This window comes from Quercus robur, chromosome 7 (assembly GCF_932294415.1).
Source record: "Quercus robur chromosome 7, dhQueRobu3.1, whole genome shotgun sequence".
Taxonomy (NCBI): domain Eukaryota; kingdom Viridiplantae; phylum Streptophyta; class Magnoliopsida; order Fagales; family Fagaceae; genus Quercus; species Quercus robur.
In genome coordinates, this window is record NC_065540.1 from 18251736 (window position 1) to 18269764 (window position 18029).

At 36.3% G+C, this 18029-nt stretch overlaps 1 protein-coding gene and 1 pseudogene across 1 annotated transcript; both read left to right on the forward strand.

Moving 5' to 3' along the window:
* The first annotated feature begins 1594 nt into the window (after positions 1–1594).
* LOC126692610 (mediator of RNA polymerase II transcription subunit 33A-like) lies at positions 1595–12908 on the forward strand. The gene is made up of 12 exons (XM_050388280.1): positions 1595–2229; positions 2417–2527; positions 3346–3699; positions 4833–5149; positions 5318–5409; positions 5496–5865; positions 7390–7600; positions 7682–7796; positions 8540–8701; positions 10409–11069; positions 11304–11510; positions 11650–12908. Exons 1-12 carry the CDS (start codon positions 1931–1933, stop codon positions 12741–12743), a joined length of 3993 nt encoding a protein of 1330 aa, XP_050244237.1. The 5' UTR covers positions 1595–1930; the 3' UTR covers positions 12744–12908.
* A 635-nt stretch (positions 12909–13543) lies between these two features.
* On the forward strand, positions 13544–17970 carry LOC126692611 (uncharacterized; annotated as a pseudogene).
* The last annotated feature ends 59 nt before the right edge of the window (positions 17971–18029 follow it).

The following is an 18029-nucleotide window of genomic DNA, read 5'->3' on the forward strand; positions in this document are numbered from 1 at the left end:
AGCATATATTTTGAATAAGTATTAATAAACAAAATTCAGTTAAAGTAGTTTAAAGAAAAGAATATAACTAATTTAATTAAAATTATTTAGTATTATAGCTGATTTATTAGGTTTAAATTAACATAGTTTATCATAGTTTGGACAAAATTGGCTATAGCATAAGGGTACAACCTTATTCAATAAAATAAACATAATTACATAGTTTGAAAATTTAACCATTGAATTGCATGTTCTTTACGCTCTTAATACACATGTCAAATTTTTTGTCAATCATATATTATTTACTATATGATTTATGAGTTTATATTTTATAGATAATTTTAAATTACAAAAACTTGTAATTTAAACAACTTATTGATGATATAACTATTGATCATTAATTTTCTAGAAATTTTGTAAGCATGGAGGATATGAGAAGAAGATGTAATCAAATGGTGGATTTATCAAAATGCACTTCCAATAAAAAAATATTGAGCATACAACTAATTTTGTAGCTAAACTTTATCCTATTTGTAACTTTAAAAATAAAACTAAAATTTATATATTTTAAAAGAGATGATGTGAGAAAATGCACGCTTTAAAAAATATAGCTAAAAATATTAAAATAAGGTAAGGAAAAAAGACTAAGCATTTATTTTTCTATATTCAATTGATTACGTGGTTGAATTTTTAGGCTTCATTTTGGTTAGTAATTTATATTATCCAATAAAAAGATATTGAATAAGGTTATAACCTAAGCCTACAACCAATTTTGTAGTTTTTTTTTTTTTTTTTTTTTTTTTGTTGAGAAATTTTATAGTTAAACTTTATCATATTTGTAACTTTAAAAATAAAACTAAAATTTATATATTTTAAAAGAGATTATGTGAGAAAATGCACGCTTAAAGATGATGTGAGAAAATGCACGCTTTCAGAAATATAGCTAAACATATTAAAATAAGGCAAGGAAAAAAGACTAAGCTTTTATTTTCTATATTCAATTGATTATGTGGATGAGTTTTTTGGCTTCATTTTGGTTAGTAATCTATACTATTTATAAGATAATTTTTCTCTTTTGACTAGATTTTTTTGTAGTTTAGAAAAACCACTTAAACCTTAGGTTTAATATGGAAAAAACTTGAGGACAACCCAATAAACATATATCTCCAATTCCATTTAAAATGCCTACAAAATAATATACTCTTCTACTAATTCATGTCTTTCAAAATAAATTTATCCATTTTTTTTTAAAAGAAAAATTATGACATTAGACTAAAAAAAAAACCGCATTGCATGCACAAAGTGCATGTGACGAAGCTAATAGTATATGCTGCGGTATGCCCTTTGTCACTAAAAGAGATAATTAAGATTTTAGTTATTAATTAGGCGTGTTAGCGTATACTCAAAGGACAGTATCAGTCTATTTTATAAATTTTAAAATATTAATTTGTTTTTAGTTAATTATTATTAATATTGATGTTGGATCAAGTACATATCTATTTTAAGATTTTATAGACCGGTACCACTGTTTTCGGGAAGGAGGTTCACACCAAATTACAGTAGAAATTCTATCTTAAATCCCAAAAAAAAAAAAAAAAAAAAATTATAAACCGGTGGACACTGAACCCAGGACGGGGTTTAATAATTACGGAGACAAGTGCGAGAGGAGAAGTGGAGAAGTGACTTTTTTACCTTGTTGTTAGGTGAAGGAGAAGGAGAAGGAGAAGGAGAGAAGAACTCAGTCACCACTTACCACTTATTAGTTATTACCACTCTCACTACCACCTACCACATTTACACACTGATCGAGCTTTGGATAACAAAAGTACTTGCTGCCAACTGCTCTCTGCCTCTGCCGGATAAAATAGGCAACAGTCTTTATTATACTCAGTCCCGCAAAACCAAAAGGTGTGCGATATATGAATGAATCTGTGAAAGAGAGAGATTGAAAATGGGGAGCGAGTTCGAGACCGAAAGCGAGTTGAGTGGGTTCGAGGAAGGTGTATTGGAGACACTGAAGAGGTGCGAGCAGCGTAATGAGGCCACTCTCGTTTCTGCTATGGAAGTTGCCAAATGCTTAAGGTCTTGGCAAGTTCAGCTTCCCAGTCCTGAGTTAGGGCAACTCTTGGTCTCCCGTCTCTGCTCATCTTCTTCTTCTTCTTCTTCTTCTTCACTCTGGAAATTCATCGAACAAGCTCTCTCCTCTCGCCTCCTCTACCCACTCCAACTCCTCTCTCTCCTCACTTCTAGGTATCTCATCGATTTCCACATCTTTTAGATTCACTTACCACTCATCAAATTGAAAATTATTTTAGGCACTGTTTCTATAGAGCGCAAGAGTTTGTTAGGAAATCATCATCATCATAAATAATTTCTCGATTGTTTTGGCAAGATCTATTTTTTATACCTTGACTTAGCTAGTGTATATGCATTTCAGGGTACTTCCAAATCGACGGTCTCAGCCCAAGGCGTATAGACTCTATCTTGAACTTCTGAGTCGGTATGCTTTTTTGTTTTATCCACTCAGTGAAGATGCCTGCAAAGCCAAGTAAGTGTCTTAATCTTACTTTCATTCTTGCTTTAGTTCTTATGAGCTTTTACTAGTTACATAAGCTTTACAAATTGATGTCTCACCAATCACGAACAAGTAATTCAGACATTTATTTGTTATGTTGCTGAAGTAGCACCATTGCACTAATTACATTCGCTGTCATGTCAATTTGTAAGCTTTTTGTAGTAGTAGTAGTTTTAGCATTTTTCTATGGGTATTCTTTCAACCCTCAACTGTCCCTAGTCATAACTTTTCTATGTTTCTCTCTTTGTTATTGATGCTTCCTGAAATTAAGGGAAATGTAGGACTGCCCTTTCTTTACATTTGACACTTAGTTTATCCTTTTCGGGACCCGTTCGTTATGAACAGAGAAATTTTTTAACCTTTACTACATGTAATTTTTTCCACAAGATTCCAATTTTCTATAATTTGTTCTCCATTATATTTGGATTTTATTATTTGATAGATACAATTTAAATAGGCCCATGGTGATGAATGCATTTGCCAAGGAGCTCATAGCAATTGCAACTTCCTGCAAAATATTCAGTTTCCTTGGTTTAACCAGTTGTATCCATAATGTGTATGAATGCATATGTTTCAATGATATATAATAACACGCATGGTTGCAAACCAGTGGCATCTATGCATACAATTAGGAATGCAGCCATTTCCATTCTTTGTTGTTATTTTTTTTTTTTCCATGCTGTGTGTCTAGACAATGGTTGAAATGCTTGCTACTGTACCGTAGTCTTGCAAGTACATCTCACTATCAATCAACCAACAAAGTTTTGAGTACATGCTTTGCTATCTTTCAGGATAATAAAATCTGTTGATGTTGCCCTTCAACTATCTCAGACATATAAAGTTCGTGTTCTGGAGGTTGGACATGCATTTGTGTTGTTCTTTTTCAGTATTGTCATTGGTTTGATTGATAGCACATTGGATGATTGGGGTTTGCGAATGACACCTATAGAGAGACCTAGTGTAGCAGTCAGAAGCACAGAGCACCTTGATATGGACATTGATTTTAGAGGAAGCCCTGATTTTAAAGGCAATGAACATCATGAACAGATGAGGAGGACGAATTCATTTATGGCCATAGAGGTGTTGGGAAAACTAACAGAGAGCAGAAAATCTATGGTTATACTCCGCCTTGTTCACTTGAACATGTATGTATGCCATTATTGTATTGTTTGCCTTCTTGTGAGCTCCCTTTGATGTTATTAGAATTATATCATGTATTTTCCCCCCAAATATTCAACTCTTTAAGTTTTACAGAAATTGTTTGCCTTGCAATGCTCTGGTAGCGCATATTTTAATCCACAAAATTCCTATTATCTGCTCATCTTTGATCCGATTTTCCAAGTGGAATAATATTTAGAACTATATATATTTACTCCAGGCTAGGTAATATCTAAAAACTTTAGCATGTACTCAGGTTGAATTCTTCAGTTGTTGGATATTGTTTCTGAATGGATTGTGTTTTCTGGACCACGTTTTTAAATTTTCAGTCTTAATAGAAATCTTGTATCCTGTACATTTCCTATTGCCTGAAGGCTTCATGAATAATTCATGAATTCAATATTATTCAAGCTCAAATCAATTTTATTGATATAAAAAATATAGAGTTGTTCAAGTATACGGGGAGTATACAACTGGGGTCCATACAATCAATCACAAAAGATTACATAAATCAATCAAATCAGTAACAGAACATAGGGATGTTCCTTGAGGAGATTGTTTGATAATCGAAAATGAACTTCTTCTTTTATAATGGACCTCACTAAGATTTGGGTCTGACAGGTGTAACAGCATAATGCTTTTGTTGGAGGGAGTAGAAATGATTGATAGCTTAAACAATATCTAGCAAGTAACAAGTTAAGGGAGGCCAATAGCTGTTCTGTCACACTCTTAAAAACAGATGAGGAGTAGAAAGGGCAGGAAACATATTTCTTTTCCACTTTTTCTATGTTATTTGCAGTTGTATACACAATTATTGGTCTATGAAATACAGATGAAGCACTTTGTCTATGGGCATTGTAGAAAGGATAGAATATGATTGTAATCATTCTTCTTATACATAATTATTGGTCTATGTAATACGTTTTGAATTGTAAGGGATTTTTTGTTTAACTACATATGTGTATGATGCTATCCATCTACTAATGTTATTTGCAGTTGTATATGTGAATGATTGTGCACGCACACAAGTACAGACATTAATGTTCTTTTGTGTAAAACAATCTTCATCAAGAAGCTGATATGTATTATCCCTTTTGTCTTGTTTTCTTTTACTTAAAAGGCCTGAAAAGTTCAATGGCCTCCTGCAGAGGCTGCACTTGCTTGAAGCCCATGAATTGGTATCCTCAAATTTTAATTCAGCCAACCAATTATTGGCAAAATTATCTGGCAACATACAAAGAGTTTTGGGCTTTGAATACCCGTTAAACAAGCGCCAACTCACTGGGATGCTTGTCAATATTGCATCATGTAAGCCATCACCTTGCTTCCACTCTGAATTTGGCCGGTCTACTTGTTGGGTTCCTTTTGATATTTACATGGAGAATGCAATGGATGGGAAACAACTCCTTATCAAATCTGCTGTTGATGTACTAGCAGGTTATTCTCTTCAAGAGTATACCTTGAAATTTTTTCAGATCAGTTTCAATTGTGTGTGTGTGCGTGTGCGTGCACATAGGCACAAATCGCATTTAAAATAAAAGAGCATAATTTGTTTGATAAGTGCAAGGAATCAATAATAACCTACCTTTGATGGCCAAACTGCAGAGTCAATTAAGACACTCCAAGTATTTAACCAGGCAAGCTGGCAAGAAACCTTCCTGGCGCTCTGGCTTTCAGCCCTTCGGCTTGTACAACGAGTTGAGACTAGTCCATGTTAATATTTCTTATCATGAAAAAATAAATACAGTTATCTGATATTTGCTCGTTCCATGCTTTGTTACAGGAACGTGATCCTCCAGAAGGTCCAATTCCACATCTTGAGACCCGTCTTTGTGTCCTTTTGTCTATCGTCCCCTTGGCAATTGCTAATGTTTTGGAGGATGAGGCCAAATTCTCTCAAGCTACTGCTACTGGATATGTTGAGTCTGCATATGGACATAAAATGAATGGCAAGGCTCTTGCTTCAAGGAAAGATGGACTGATTTCCTCTCTCCAGGTCCTTGGACACTTTTCTAGCCTTTTATACCCTCCTGCATTAGTTGTCGATGCAGCTAATAGTGCAGCTAGAAAAGCAGCTAGCTTCATTTCTAGTGGCAAGAATGACAGGAATATTGTAGGTGGAGGCAGTCATGTTGATACTTCTATAAGAGCAGGTATGCTTTTATTTTTGATAAATGACAATCTTATTGATGAAAGAAGAATCCCAAGTAAACAGGAAGTATACAGGGAAACCAAAAAATAAAGCTCTCAAAGTACAAGAATCAAGCATATACAACAAAGAACACATAGAAAAAGATCTAAAGCTAACAGCCAATCAAACAAAGTGTCGAAAAGAAAAGGCTTAAGCATTATGTTCCCTCCAAATGCACCACATCAAACGATGCGGGACTGCTTTCCAAATAGCTATATTCTGATGCTGCCCAAGCTGACCCTGCCAAGAAGCCAATAACTGCACAACACTGTCTAGCATAACCCAGTAAACTCCAAACAACCCAAACTCCATAGACCATAACTCTTGTCCACAATCTCCCCACTACATTTACACATATAGCAACAGTCAATCACAACCAAGCTTCCCCTTCATAGATTATCTATCATCAAGATTTTGCTCAAAGCTGCAATCCATGTGAAGAAAGCAACTTTAGGTGTCCAAATGCTTCTTTAGAGAAAAGACATATCAGCCATATAAATCAAAGAGCGATGATACCTGCTGACCTCAAATCCCAGTCTTTTAGCTGCTCTCCAACAGAACATATTCTTCCCATTCCTTCTCACAGGAGTAGAGCAGATTAAGTTCATAAAAATACCCCATTGGCTCCAACTCCCAATCCTGCATAGCTCTGACAAAATTTAAATTCCACTGTAGGCACTGTTGCAGAATTTCATAAGATCCGCTACCGAAACCTCTTTATACTGACTAAACTAAATAACACCAGAAATGCCTCCTTTAAGGATTTGTCCCCGCACCACCTATCATGCCAAAATTTCACTCTAGATCCATCACCCACCTCATACTGAATAAATTGTGGTAATGATGCCTACTCCCATGTAACATATATCCAAAGACTCACTCCATATGGGCCCATCACCTCCTTGGTGCCCCACCCACCCCAAGCACTTCCATACTTCACCTCAACCACCATCCTCCAAAGTAACCCCCTCTCAAAAACGTTCCTCCACAACCGTTTCCTTAAAATGGACTTAATTAAAGCATTTCAGATTCCTGACACTTTTGAAGAGGTGTACAAATCTTAGTCCAATGTACTAGATGGAACTTGGACTCCTCTCCTAAACTGCTCCATAAAAAATATCTCTAAATCTTTTCAATACATTGGCCACAAAAGTAAGAATAGGGAATAAAGAAAGGAAATAAGTTGGCAAATTGGAGAGAGTGCTCTTAAATAATGTAACCCGTTACCCGACCTCCCTTAGATAAATAAAGTCGCTTCCCACCTTCTAATCTCCTCTCCATTCTCAAATTCTCAATGATTGGGTTCCATCGCCTTTAAGAGCAGGTGCTTTGGGGAAGCATATAATTCACTTGTAATCTCAAATTCTTATAACGTGAGAGCAATACTTAATTCATACATTACATATACATGGGTTTAGTTTACTGCCTAGTCACTTTTTCTAGTGCTTTCTGTAATCTTTTTGCAATTTATTGTTTATGCTTTCAGGAGCCAACTTGAGGCACCTCATAGTGGAAGCTTGCATTGCAAGAAATTTAATTGACACATCAGCATATTTTTGGCCCGGTTATGTGTCTGCATCAATAATCTCACTGTTAGATTCATTGCCAGTTGAAATATCCCCTTGGTCAACGTTTATGGAAGGAGCACCATTAAATGCTTCTCTAATAAATTCCCTTATAAAGACTCCTGCTTCAAGGTATAACAGAGTTTTTGTTTGTTAAACTCTAGTACTAGAAACTACTGGCATGAATAATTTTCTCCATTTTCCCTATTCTAGTTTAGTGGAGATAGAGAAATTATATTATATAGCTCTGAATGGGTCAGAGGAAGAGAAGTCAGCAGCGGCAAAGATTCTATGTGGTGCATCTGTCAGCCGTGGATGGAACATTCAGGTAGCATCACTAGTGATATTAGATCTTGGAAATTTTTGAAGTCCTCTTCTATTGTAGTCTCACCCAGAGGTGCTTTATGTCTTTATAATTGATTATATATTTCATGAATTGTTTCCCATACTAATAGAGTTTGTACATTGTCAAATTATGGTTAAATGTCAAATTCACAATTTTCTAATAACTTAAACTTTTGAGATATTCTAAAATTTATTATGGTATCAAATTAGGTGGTCTTAGTTCAAACCCTATTCCACTCTATCTCCCATTTAAAAACTTAAAAATCCCACATGTTGGGCCCCATTTATTAAGGGAGACCTGGGCCCACAATTGAGGGAGAGTATTAGAATTATAATTAAATGATTGGATTCACCATTTGGTCCATTTCCTAATAGCTTAAGTTTTTGGGACAATTGGTATTTTATTAGTACAAATCAAACAAGTATACCCATACTTGACTCCCTTATGCTTTTGAGTTAAAGCAACAAGAAAACTAGTTCTTAATTCGTTCAAACAAAATCTTTGCCTCAACCTTAGCTGAAACCATTTATACTCCAGGCAGTTTAAAACACCACATGCACAGCACAGCCCTTACTTGGAATCAATATATATCCTTTGAATTTTTGTCCTCCTTTTATGCTACTTGGAACTTACTTCTTTTTTACTTTGTACTCCCACCCCCCTTCTCTTTATTCTTGAAGAACATGACTTTGTATCTACTTTTGAATCACTTGTTTTCTTGGCAGGAACATGTGGTGCACTTTGTGGTCAAGCTTCTTTCTCCCCCAGTTCCTCCTAGTTATACTGGACCAGGCAGCCACTTAATTGATTATATGTCCATGTTAAGTGCTCTTCTTTTTGGAGCTTCTGCTATTGATACTGTTCATATACTTTCTTTGCATGGTATGGTAAGTACTTCTATTTTATATTTTATGGCTCTAGGTTGATGATATGAGTTTTATATACATAGGCTCTTGATGTTATGGTCTCATATTGACTCACGACCTCACACAATTTGCTGTCATAATCCCCGTTCATAACAAGTGGGGCATTGCTACCTAGCCATAGGAATCATAACATTGAAGAAGTGTGTAGCATGAAAACCAGAAAAAAGTGGTTTTCCTTAATCATTTTGATCGAATTACTGATATACAAAATGAAAAGTAAGAGATAAATATCACTGATGATATTATCCCCTTCATTTTTTTGAAGTTAAAGTTTCTTGCTGTGTTCATATGAAAATTATAATTTATTCCTTCATCAGCACATATGAGTTCTCATTTATTTTGGATATAATTATCAGATTTAGAAACGATATTGTCTCTTCCTACTTTCTTGTTTTGATGACCTGATTATTTTGCTTCAAGACTTGGGGTATAAATGTGGTTACTGTTTTGGCACAGTGTGGACTATTGAATCAATGCTTGTTATGCACACCATTAGATTCTTTTATTAATTGTTAGTGGCAATATCAATTATATGGTTCTATGTTGTGGCAAATACTCAAGTCTGTTACTCTCTTTGATGCCTTAATCCCAACCACTTAGTGGATTTGTAAGGTTTGAGCCAATGAGCTCTGGTTCCAATGACACTTCCTCCTCCCATTATAAGCAGGAGGGTAAGATTGTGGGTTCAAAACCCATTGGTTGAGTGTATAAATTACCAATAAAAAAGGTGTTACCTCAACCATTACTCAGAACCCTCCTCCTATCTTTGTGCTTGGGACTGGCTATGTGAAAAATATTGAGTAGTTGCTTAACAAATATTAATGAACAATTTGGCAAAGATTTTGTATTTTCATTTACATTACACAACTTATTATATGAGAGACCTTTGACTAGGGTGGGCCATTTTTATCCTTTGCGCAATTAATTTCTTTCGCTATTTGTCCACTCCTCCCCCTCCTTCCCTTCCCCCCCCCCCCCCCCCCCCCCAATTTCCCTTACAAAAAATGACTTCTTTCCTTTGATCTCTACTAAATTCTATCTGTAATGAGACTAGAAGCTCTAAACCACACTTGTCCATAATTCGTAATTGCTCTTAGCCATTTGACCTTTTTGCTAGAATAATCAGCGTCTAGAAGAGTGGGTAAAGTTACTGGTGTATTAAATTGCATTACTAATATCTTTTGGATGTTGTGGAAGTTTAGGTTCTATGAGACTGATTTCACTAAATTTATGCGACATTTTTTACATATATGCATAATTCTTTAAGAATTTGTGATGATTTTTATGTAGTCCCCAAATCTTCTCCAATACTCATCAAACTTCAGTACTTTGTCCATAACTATTTGATTTGAATGATGCTATTGTTAGTAAATTTTCTCTTTGGACCACTATTTGTTCAAAACATTTATTGCTTGGAAGTGTGGGTTAGTGGAACAAGGTTTGGTCAAAATGGTTATTTCTTTGGTTGGCTTGAGGGCCGACTTAAAATGAGCCATAATTTGAATATATTTAAAGAAAGGTCTTTAAATATATATTTTTTAATCTACTCTCTATGGTTATTCTGTTGGAAGACATACGTTGTGTTGTTACTCCTAATTTTCTTGTCAGGTTTGTATCATTGACTATGACAAGTTGATACATGTATTCTGAATGTTTCTGTTCCTACAGGTCCCTGAAGTTGCAGCTTCATTAATGCCACTTTGTGAGGCCTTTGGGTCACAAAATTCCCCATCAAATAACAAATCAAGCAAGGCTGATGAGCCCTCAGTTTACATGGTTTTTTCTTTAGCGTTTCTGTTTCTTCTTCGTCTGTGGAAATTCTACAGGCCCCCTCTTGAGCAGTGCATTTCAGAGAGAGGAGGAGTAGTTCGAGGGGAGCTTACTTTGGAGTATCTTCTGTTATTGCGCAATAGCAGCATTGCCTCGTGTCAGGTTGATACAAATAGCAATCAAAACGAGCCTGAGTCAGCATCAAGAAAGCCTATATATATTGATTCATATCCAAAATTACGAGCTTGGTATTGTCAAAACAAATCTTGTGTAGCTTCAACGCTTGCTGGCCTCTCTAGTGGAAATCCTGTTCATCAAGTTGCTAATAAGATCTTAAGTATGATATACTGGAAAATGACTAAAAGTGGGTCCTCGTCAGTTAACTCTTCAACGCCAAGCAGCAGCAATGCATCCAGCTCCCCTGCAAATACTGGAGAAGATGCTTACCAGAGACCTATGCTCCCTGCATGGGAGGTATTGGAAGCCATTCCTTTTGTTCTTGAGGCAATTCTAACTGCTTGTGCCCATGGAAGGCTTTCATCTCGGGATTTGACAACAGGTCAAGTGCTAGCTTGTCAGCTGAGGCTCACTTTTTTTTATTTGTGTTTTATTTCCCCCTTTTCCGTCCTTGGGATTCTTGTTAATCCATCTTTCTAGTTTCTGAACATTTTTTCTGCTCCTGATATCCCCAAATATTAGATAATAATAATAGGTGCTCAAAAAAAACCTAAGGATCTTCCTATGCACGTTCCCTTCATCAACATACCTCTTACTGACACTTGAATGTTTGCAGGCCTGAGAGACCTTGTCGATTTTTTGCCCGCATCTCTTGCTGCCATTATTAGTTACTTCTCTGCAGAAGTTACTCGCGGTATATGGAAACCAGTTCAAATGAATGGAAAAGATTGGCCCAGTCCAGCAGCAATTCTTCCCTCAGTTGAGTCTGAAATAAAAGCAATACTTGTTGCTGCAGGTGTTGATGTTCCAAGCTGTTCCAATGGTAGATTGCACCTCTTTATTTATATTTATATTTATTGTTATAAATGAATGTAATATTCTTGTTAATGAAGACTATTGGACTTAACAGCCTAAATTATGGTTTCTGCACTAAGTTGCTCAACTTTTCTTGTGTGTTGTAGGGAATTCAAACTTGATACTTCCACTGCCAATGGCAGCTCTTGTCAGCTTAACTATTACTTTTAAACTTGACAAGAGTATGGAGTACATACACGCTGTGGCTGGGCTGGCCTTGGAGAACTGTGCATCAGGTTGCCATTGGCCAAGCATGCCTATAATTGGATCTCTATGGGCTCAAAAGGTCCGACGCTGGCATGACTTCATTGTTGTATCATGTTCTCGTTCTGTATTCAGACAAAACAAAGAAGCAGTTGCACAACTCCTGAGAAGCTGCTTCACCTCATTCCTAGGATCACTTGACGTATCAACTTCTTCATTGAGCAATCAAAGCAGTGTGAATGGTCTGTTGGGAAGCACCATCTCTGCCTGTGCCATTTGTCCTTCTATAGCACCTGGATTTCTATACCTTCGCTCTTGTCGGAATATACTCAATGTCCAATATGTAAATGATGTCATTGTAGGGCTTGTAGCAGAGTATGCTGGGGAATTAGCTGCCAGGTGGGCAAGCACGGACTCCCCTCGCTTGAAGTCTAATCAAGCATCATTATCCTTGGCCACTGCTAGGGCAAGGGAGGTGGCCGCACTAGGTGCAAGTCTGTTATGTGTAACGGGTGGGGTCCACCTGGTTCAGGAATTGTTCAGGGATACTATTCCAACCTGGTTGCTATCTTCAAGAAAGAAGAGACTCCACAAGGTGAGCTCTGTGTCCCTAATAGTGGAGGGGTACGCCATGGCATATCTGTTGATTTTGTCAGGGGCAATTGTATGGGGTGTTGAGGCGAATCTGACATCATGGGTATTCTGTAAAAGGGCTCGTATTGTTGGGATTCATATGGATTTTTTGGCAGGGGTATTGGAAGGGAACATCTCACTTGGGTGTGATCCTGCCACTTGGAAAGCTTATCTCTCTTGTTTAGTGGGTTTGATGGTGAGCTTCACTCCATCATGGATTCAAGAAGTGAAGCTAGAGACGTTGAGAAAATTGGCCAATGGATTGAGAGGGTGGCATGAATGTGAGCTGGCCCTTTCCCTGCTTGAAAGAGGTGGAACTGCAGCCATAGGATCGGTTGCTGAATTAGTGAACGTAATTAGTTGAGTTTCAAAGTAAGAATGTAGGAGATGTTGAATGTAATCAGAGAGAGTTTGACAGTTTATGAATGTATTATACGGGGTCTACTATGAGAATTATACAAGACTAGCATAATTTTCTTTTTAAATTTTTTTCCTTCTATTGAATTAAAGGGCTACATTTTAATGTAAAGATTAAAATTTCTTTTTTCTTTTTTCTTTTTTTGAATCAAAAATTTCTTGCCATTAGTTTGCAACAAGGAAATTAAATCCAAGGATGGATGCTCCAATATTTAGTTCAAAAGCTTAAAAGGGGAGGAATAGAATGCACCATATTCTTCTTCTTTTTCTTTTTAAAATATAAATTTAGATGGTGCTATTTTTATTCCAAGGGAAAAAAAGAAAAAAAAAGTAACTTTTGAATGCTTTGGATTTGTAAGTATTTTTCAAAGTTTCAAAGAAGAGCAACATTTATTTTAATAGTTTTCAATGCCTCTGGCCCTCTATCTTGTTCTGAAGTTGTAGTGTAATAAAACAGTATTATGTAATCATATTTGTTATGATTTTTTTTTTTTTTTTTAATAAGAAGTTCAAAGTATTTTATTATTTTTGGATTCATTTAACATTTTTAGCAAAAAAACTGAGAGGGGGGGGGGGGGGTGTGAGCGTAGGCGAAGTAAGAAGGGTAGTACGGAGACGGAGGGAGGAAGAGGGAGGGAGTAAAATTTGAAATCGCCTCGGGATTTGAGTCATACACTACTAAATACTAATACTATTTTAATTCATATTTATTTATTTTTATATATATATTTATTATTAGCCCATTCATTGCTTCCTTTCTCTTCTCTTATCTTCTTTAATAAAAAATCATAAAAAAAACTCTCCATCTTCTTTTCTTTTATTACTCTCCTAAGTCTCCGACTCCTACTCCGAGAACTCTCTCCATCTCTCTCTCTCTTGTCATAACAAATGATAGATTTAGAGTTCAGAGATTACAACACTCACAGATCTCTCTCTCCTTTTCTTCTTCCTTTGATTTGATTCATAAGAGAGAGAGAGAGAGAGTTTGAGTTATGCAGTTTTAAGGCGGTGTTGTTTTTTTGACTTTTTGAGTTTAGGGTTTGGAAAAAAAAATGGAAGGCGGCCCCGGGCATCGGTTATCGGCGCCGTGCTGGGGCAGAAGGGTAATAGCGAATAACAAGAAGAGAGTGAGAGGAGGAGACGGGTGCATAAACAGCGTTAAGAAACTTCACCGCCGCGAGATTTCTTCGAACCGCAATCGCGCTTTTTCCATCACCAATGCTCAGGAGAGATTCCGCAACATGCGTTTGATGGAAGAGTATGACACTCACGATCCGAAGGGTCACAATTCCCCAGTTTTGCCTTTCTTGATGAAGAGAGCCAAAGTCATTGAGATTGTTGCTGCCCGTGACATTGTCTTTGCTTTAGCCCATTCTGGCGTCTGTGCTGCTTTCAGTAGAGGTACCCCTAATACCATAAACTCTGTGTATTGTATTGCAATTTTTATTCAACCCCATAATTGGGTTTTTATTTACTCTGCTAAACCCTAGAAACTGGATTGAATGCGCTTTGGCCCCCTTTTATCTTTAACATTATAATTATTATTGGGCTTGTTTGTTTTTGGCTGCAGAGACAAACCAAAGGATATGTTTTTTGAATGTGTGTCATGATGAAGTCATTCGGAGTTTGTTTTATAATAAGAACAATGACTCCCTTATTACTGTCTCTGTTTACGCTTCTGACAACTTCAGTTCTTTGAAATGTAGATCCACAAGGATTGAGTATGTACCACCTCTTTTCATTCTTCTTTCTTTTAACCCACCCTTTTTTTTGTGTGTGTTATGTTTCTTCCTCTTATTTGAATTTTCCTGCTTGCTAGATACATTCGGAGGGGAAAGCCAGATGCGGGTTTTCCTCTTTTTGAGTCTGAGTCTTTAAAGTGGCCTGGGTTTGTAGAGTTTGATGATGTTAATGGAAAGGTGCTAACCTACTCTGCACAAGATAGGTATGTTTCGAAACATGCATGCTGCTCTAATTTGCGATGCTTAAATGCATATCTAATTATTGATTCTAACAGGCGTTTAATTAAATATTGTCAGTATATACAAGGTGTTTGACCTGAAAAACTATACAATGCTTTACTCTATTTCGGATAAACATGTGCAAGAAATCAAGATCAGGTAATCTCTTTCTTACTATCTCCTCTTGAAACAAGTTGTGCTACTTAGTGTGTGCGTGTGCGCGCCTGGGAATTTGTCTTTTTACTCTATGAATTCTAAGATTCTATTAGAGTTGAAAATTCCTTTTGAAGCACATGTATGTGTTTAGGAAAGTGTGTGTGTGGGTCTTAGATTCTACTTTCTGTCATGCTGTTTATGTTTTCACCTTACCCCATCATGTCAATTTTGCTTGTACAGTCCTGGAATCATGTTATTGATTTTCAATAGAGCTAGCAGTCATGTTCCTCTTAAGATTCTATCAATAGAAGATGGCACAGTTCTCAAATCATTCAATCATCTACTTCATCGAAACAAGAAGGTGGACTTCATTGAACAATTCAATGAAAAGCTTCTTGTCAAGCAAGAAAATGAAAATCTTCAGATTCTCGATGTAAGTTATCTTTGTCCTTTTTTGGGGATTGCTTGCAGCCTTTGATTATTCTATCCCTTTTAAGTGTCATCCCTTGAATGTAGGTTCGAAATGCCGAGCTGATGGAAGTTAGCAGAGCTGAGTTCATGACTCCGTCTGCATTTATCTTTCTTTATGAGAACCAGTTATTCCTGACATTCAGAGATCGAACTGTTGCTGTTTGGAACTTTCGTGGGGAGCTTGTGACTTCAATTTGAGGATCAACCTTTTATGGCATCCAGACTGCAACACAAATAACATATATATTACAAGTGACCAGGATCTTATTATATCTTACTGCAAGGCTGATTCTGATGAACAATGGATGGAAGGAAATGGTAATGCTCTAAAGGACTTACTTGAACCTGCCTCATTAGCCTGGTGGCTCCCCAATTGTTATATTTGCAACCTAGCTGTTAGTTTTTTTACCCCCTAAAATAAGTATGAAAAGAAATGAATGAGCATCTGAATACAAAAGCCATATAGAGAAGGGGTAAATGGCCTGCATATGGCTATGTTGAGGTCTATCCTGGTTCTAATTTATATTTGTTTTTTTATTTATTTATTTTTTTATAAATAGTGAAACTTTTATTGAAAACACAAACAAACCCAAGTACACTGGGGGTGTTCTATGGGAGTAATATAAAATTTATATTATTAGTTGGAGAACTATAATGCATTAGTAAAACAATTTTGGCTCCTAAACTGTGTCAAAGTTTCAATTTCATCCTTGAACTATTTATTTCTGGTTAGAATCCTTTTGAACTATTGATTGTGTCAATTTAGTGTATGAAGATTTGAAAATGATTTGATGTTACCCTCACACCCCCCCCCCCCCCCCCACACACACACACATGCACGCACGCACCCCCACACTTTTCTTTCAGAAATCAAGTGTTTTTGTGAAATTTCTTCCTAAATCGAGTGATTCAACCCAATGCTTAACTTTGATCTTTACTATGAGCAGTTTAGTTTGACAGCAAGTGGGGCCAAAAGTAACGCTAAATTTTTTTTTAAACTTCATTGACATACTTGATAGTTTACTAGTTTAGGGACAAAATTGAACTCTTGACACATAATTCATGCATTAAAATAGTATTTCATTTCTTTGAATAAATCTTGTTAGTTATGTTAAAAAAGAAAAGAAGAAGAAGGTATTTTGGCCTTGTTCTTTTTTTAATAATTTGATAGTTGCAATGGGGGATGGGGGATTTGAATCCTAGACGTCTCTGTTGGAAATACTAGGCAGTGACAATTAAGTTACAAGGCTTTTGGCATTTGGCCATGTTCTTGGGCAACATGAGGCCCTAAACAATTTTTCTTGGTTACTAAATAAAGTTTAGAGATATACATGTTTGCTTTGCTTTGACTTGTAGGTCTACTGAACCCTGCTGTATTAACTTAATAGCTATTTCTACATATCAAAAAAACAATTCCTGAGGTGTGGGTGTAGCACCCCATTTGATCTCATTGACAACTGTCTGTTTTCTGCTAGATTCATTGTTCTAAACCAACCACCCTGATTTGAGTATGAATTATTTGTATGCCACTACAGCCTGTTGTGATCCATTCTATGTATAGTGTTTTAGCTGGTCTTTTGGGATTAAAGTGGACGACAGAGCTGAACATTGGTTTTTGACTTTGTTACATATAGCAAGGGCATAGTAGTATAGCAAATTGATACATGAGGTAGCTCTTTAGAAATAAAATTCTTAACTAATAAAAAAAGAGTAATTGCAAGTTGTGAATGTTTTCTAGAACTTTATTAATTCTTAGTTGAGCTTGTTTACTTTGTCCCACTTTTGTTTTCTTGATTAAGAACAATGATGGGCAGTTTTATCCCATTTCTGCATTTGTCTCTTACTAAGAAAATGGATATAGCATCAGAGTTGTCTGTTCATCACTATTTGTTGCTTTGTTCTCATTTCATGAGGAGAATATTTTAGGAGGCTTGAGTCATAATGTTTTCTTACTGTTAGCTTTTTTTATGCAGCTGGGTCTATCAATATCAGCAACATCTTGACTGGGAAGTGCCTAGCTAAAATAAATGCCACCAACGGCATTCCCAAGGGTGATGAGTGTAGCACCAGTGCTGGCAGCTCAAAGAAGCAGGATTACTCCAAAGTGAGAAGCACAGTTGCAGAGGCTTTGGAAGACATTACTGCCCTTTTCTATGATGAAGAACGGAATGAGATATATACTGGTAACAGGCATGGTCTGGTTCATGTGTGGTCTAACTGAAAATAGATTGTTCTTTAGTTTGCCATGGGCACTAAGACTGTCGTCAGAGGATTGGCTTTTCTTTTGGCTAGCCCTGTTGCATATATCATGATGGGATAGCTTCAGTGCACTCTATGGTTTTTCATGAGGCTTTCAGAGTGATCTTGGATTGTATCATTTGTTGATCTGTGTAATTCTTATGTAATTTTGTAGATTTGCTTTTAGGGAAATATAGGCTGCCTGATTGAGATGCAAGGATGACATGCCTTTAGAAATCTAGCAAATTATGTGCGAATCTCTCTCTCTCTCTGAGTTAGATCCCAACAAGTCTGATTTTCTGTGTACTTTTTTAATGAACAATTAAACAGAATGAGTTTATATCACTATTACCAGGAGTGCAAATATAGTAGTAGCAGGACTAGGATGGTATTACTGTGCTACCTTT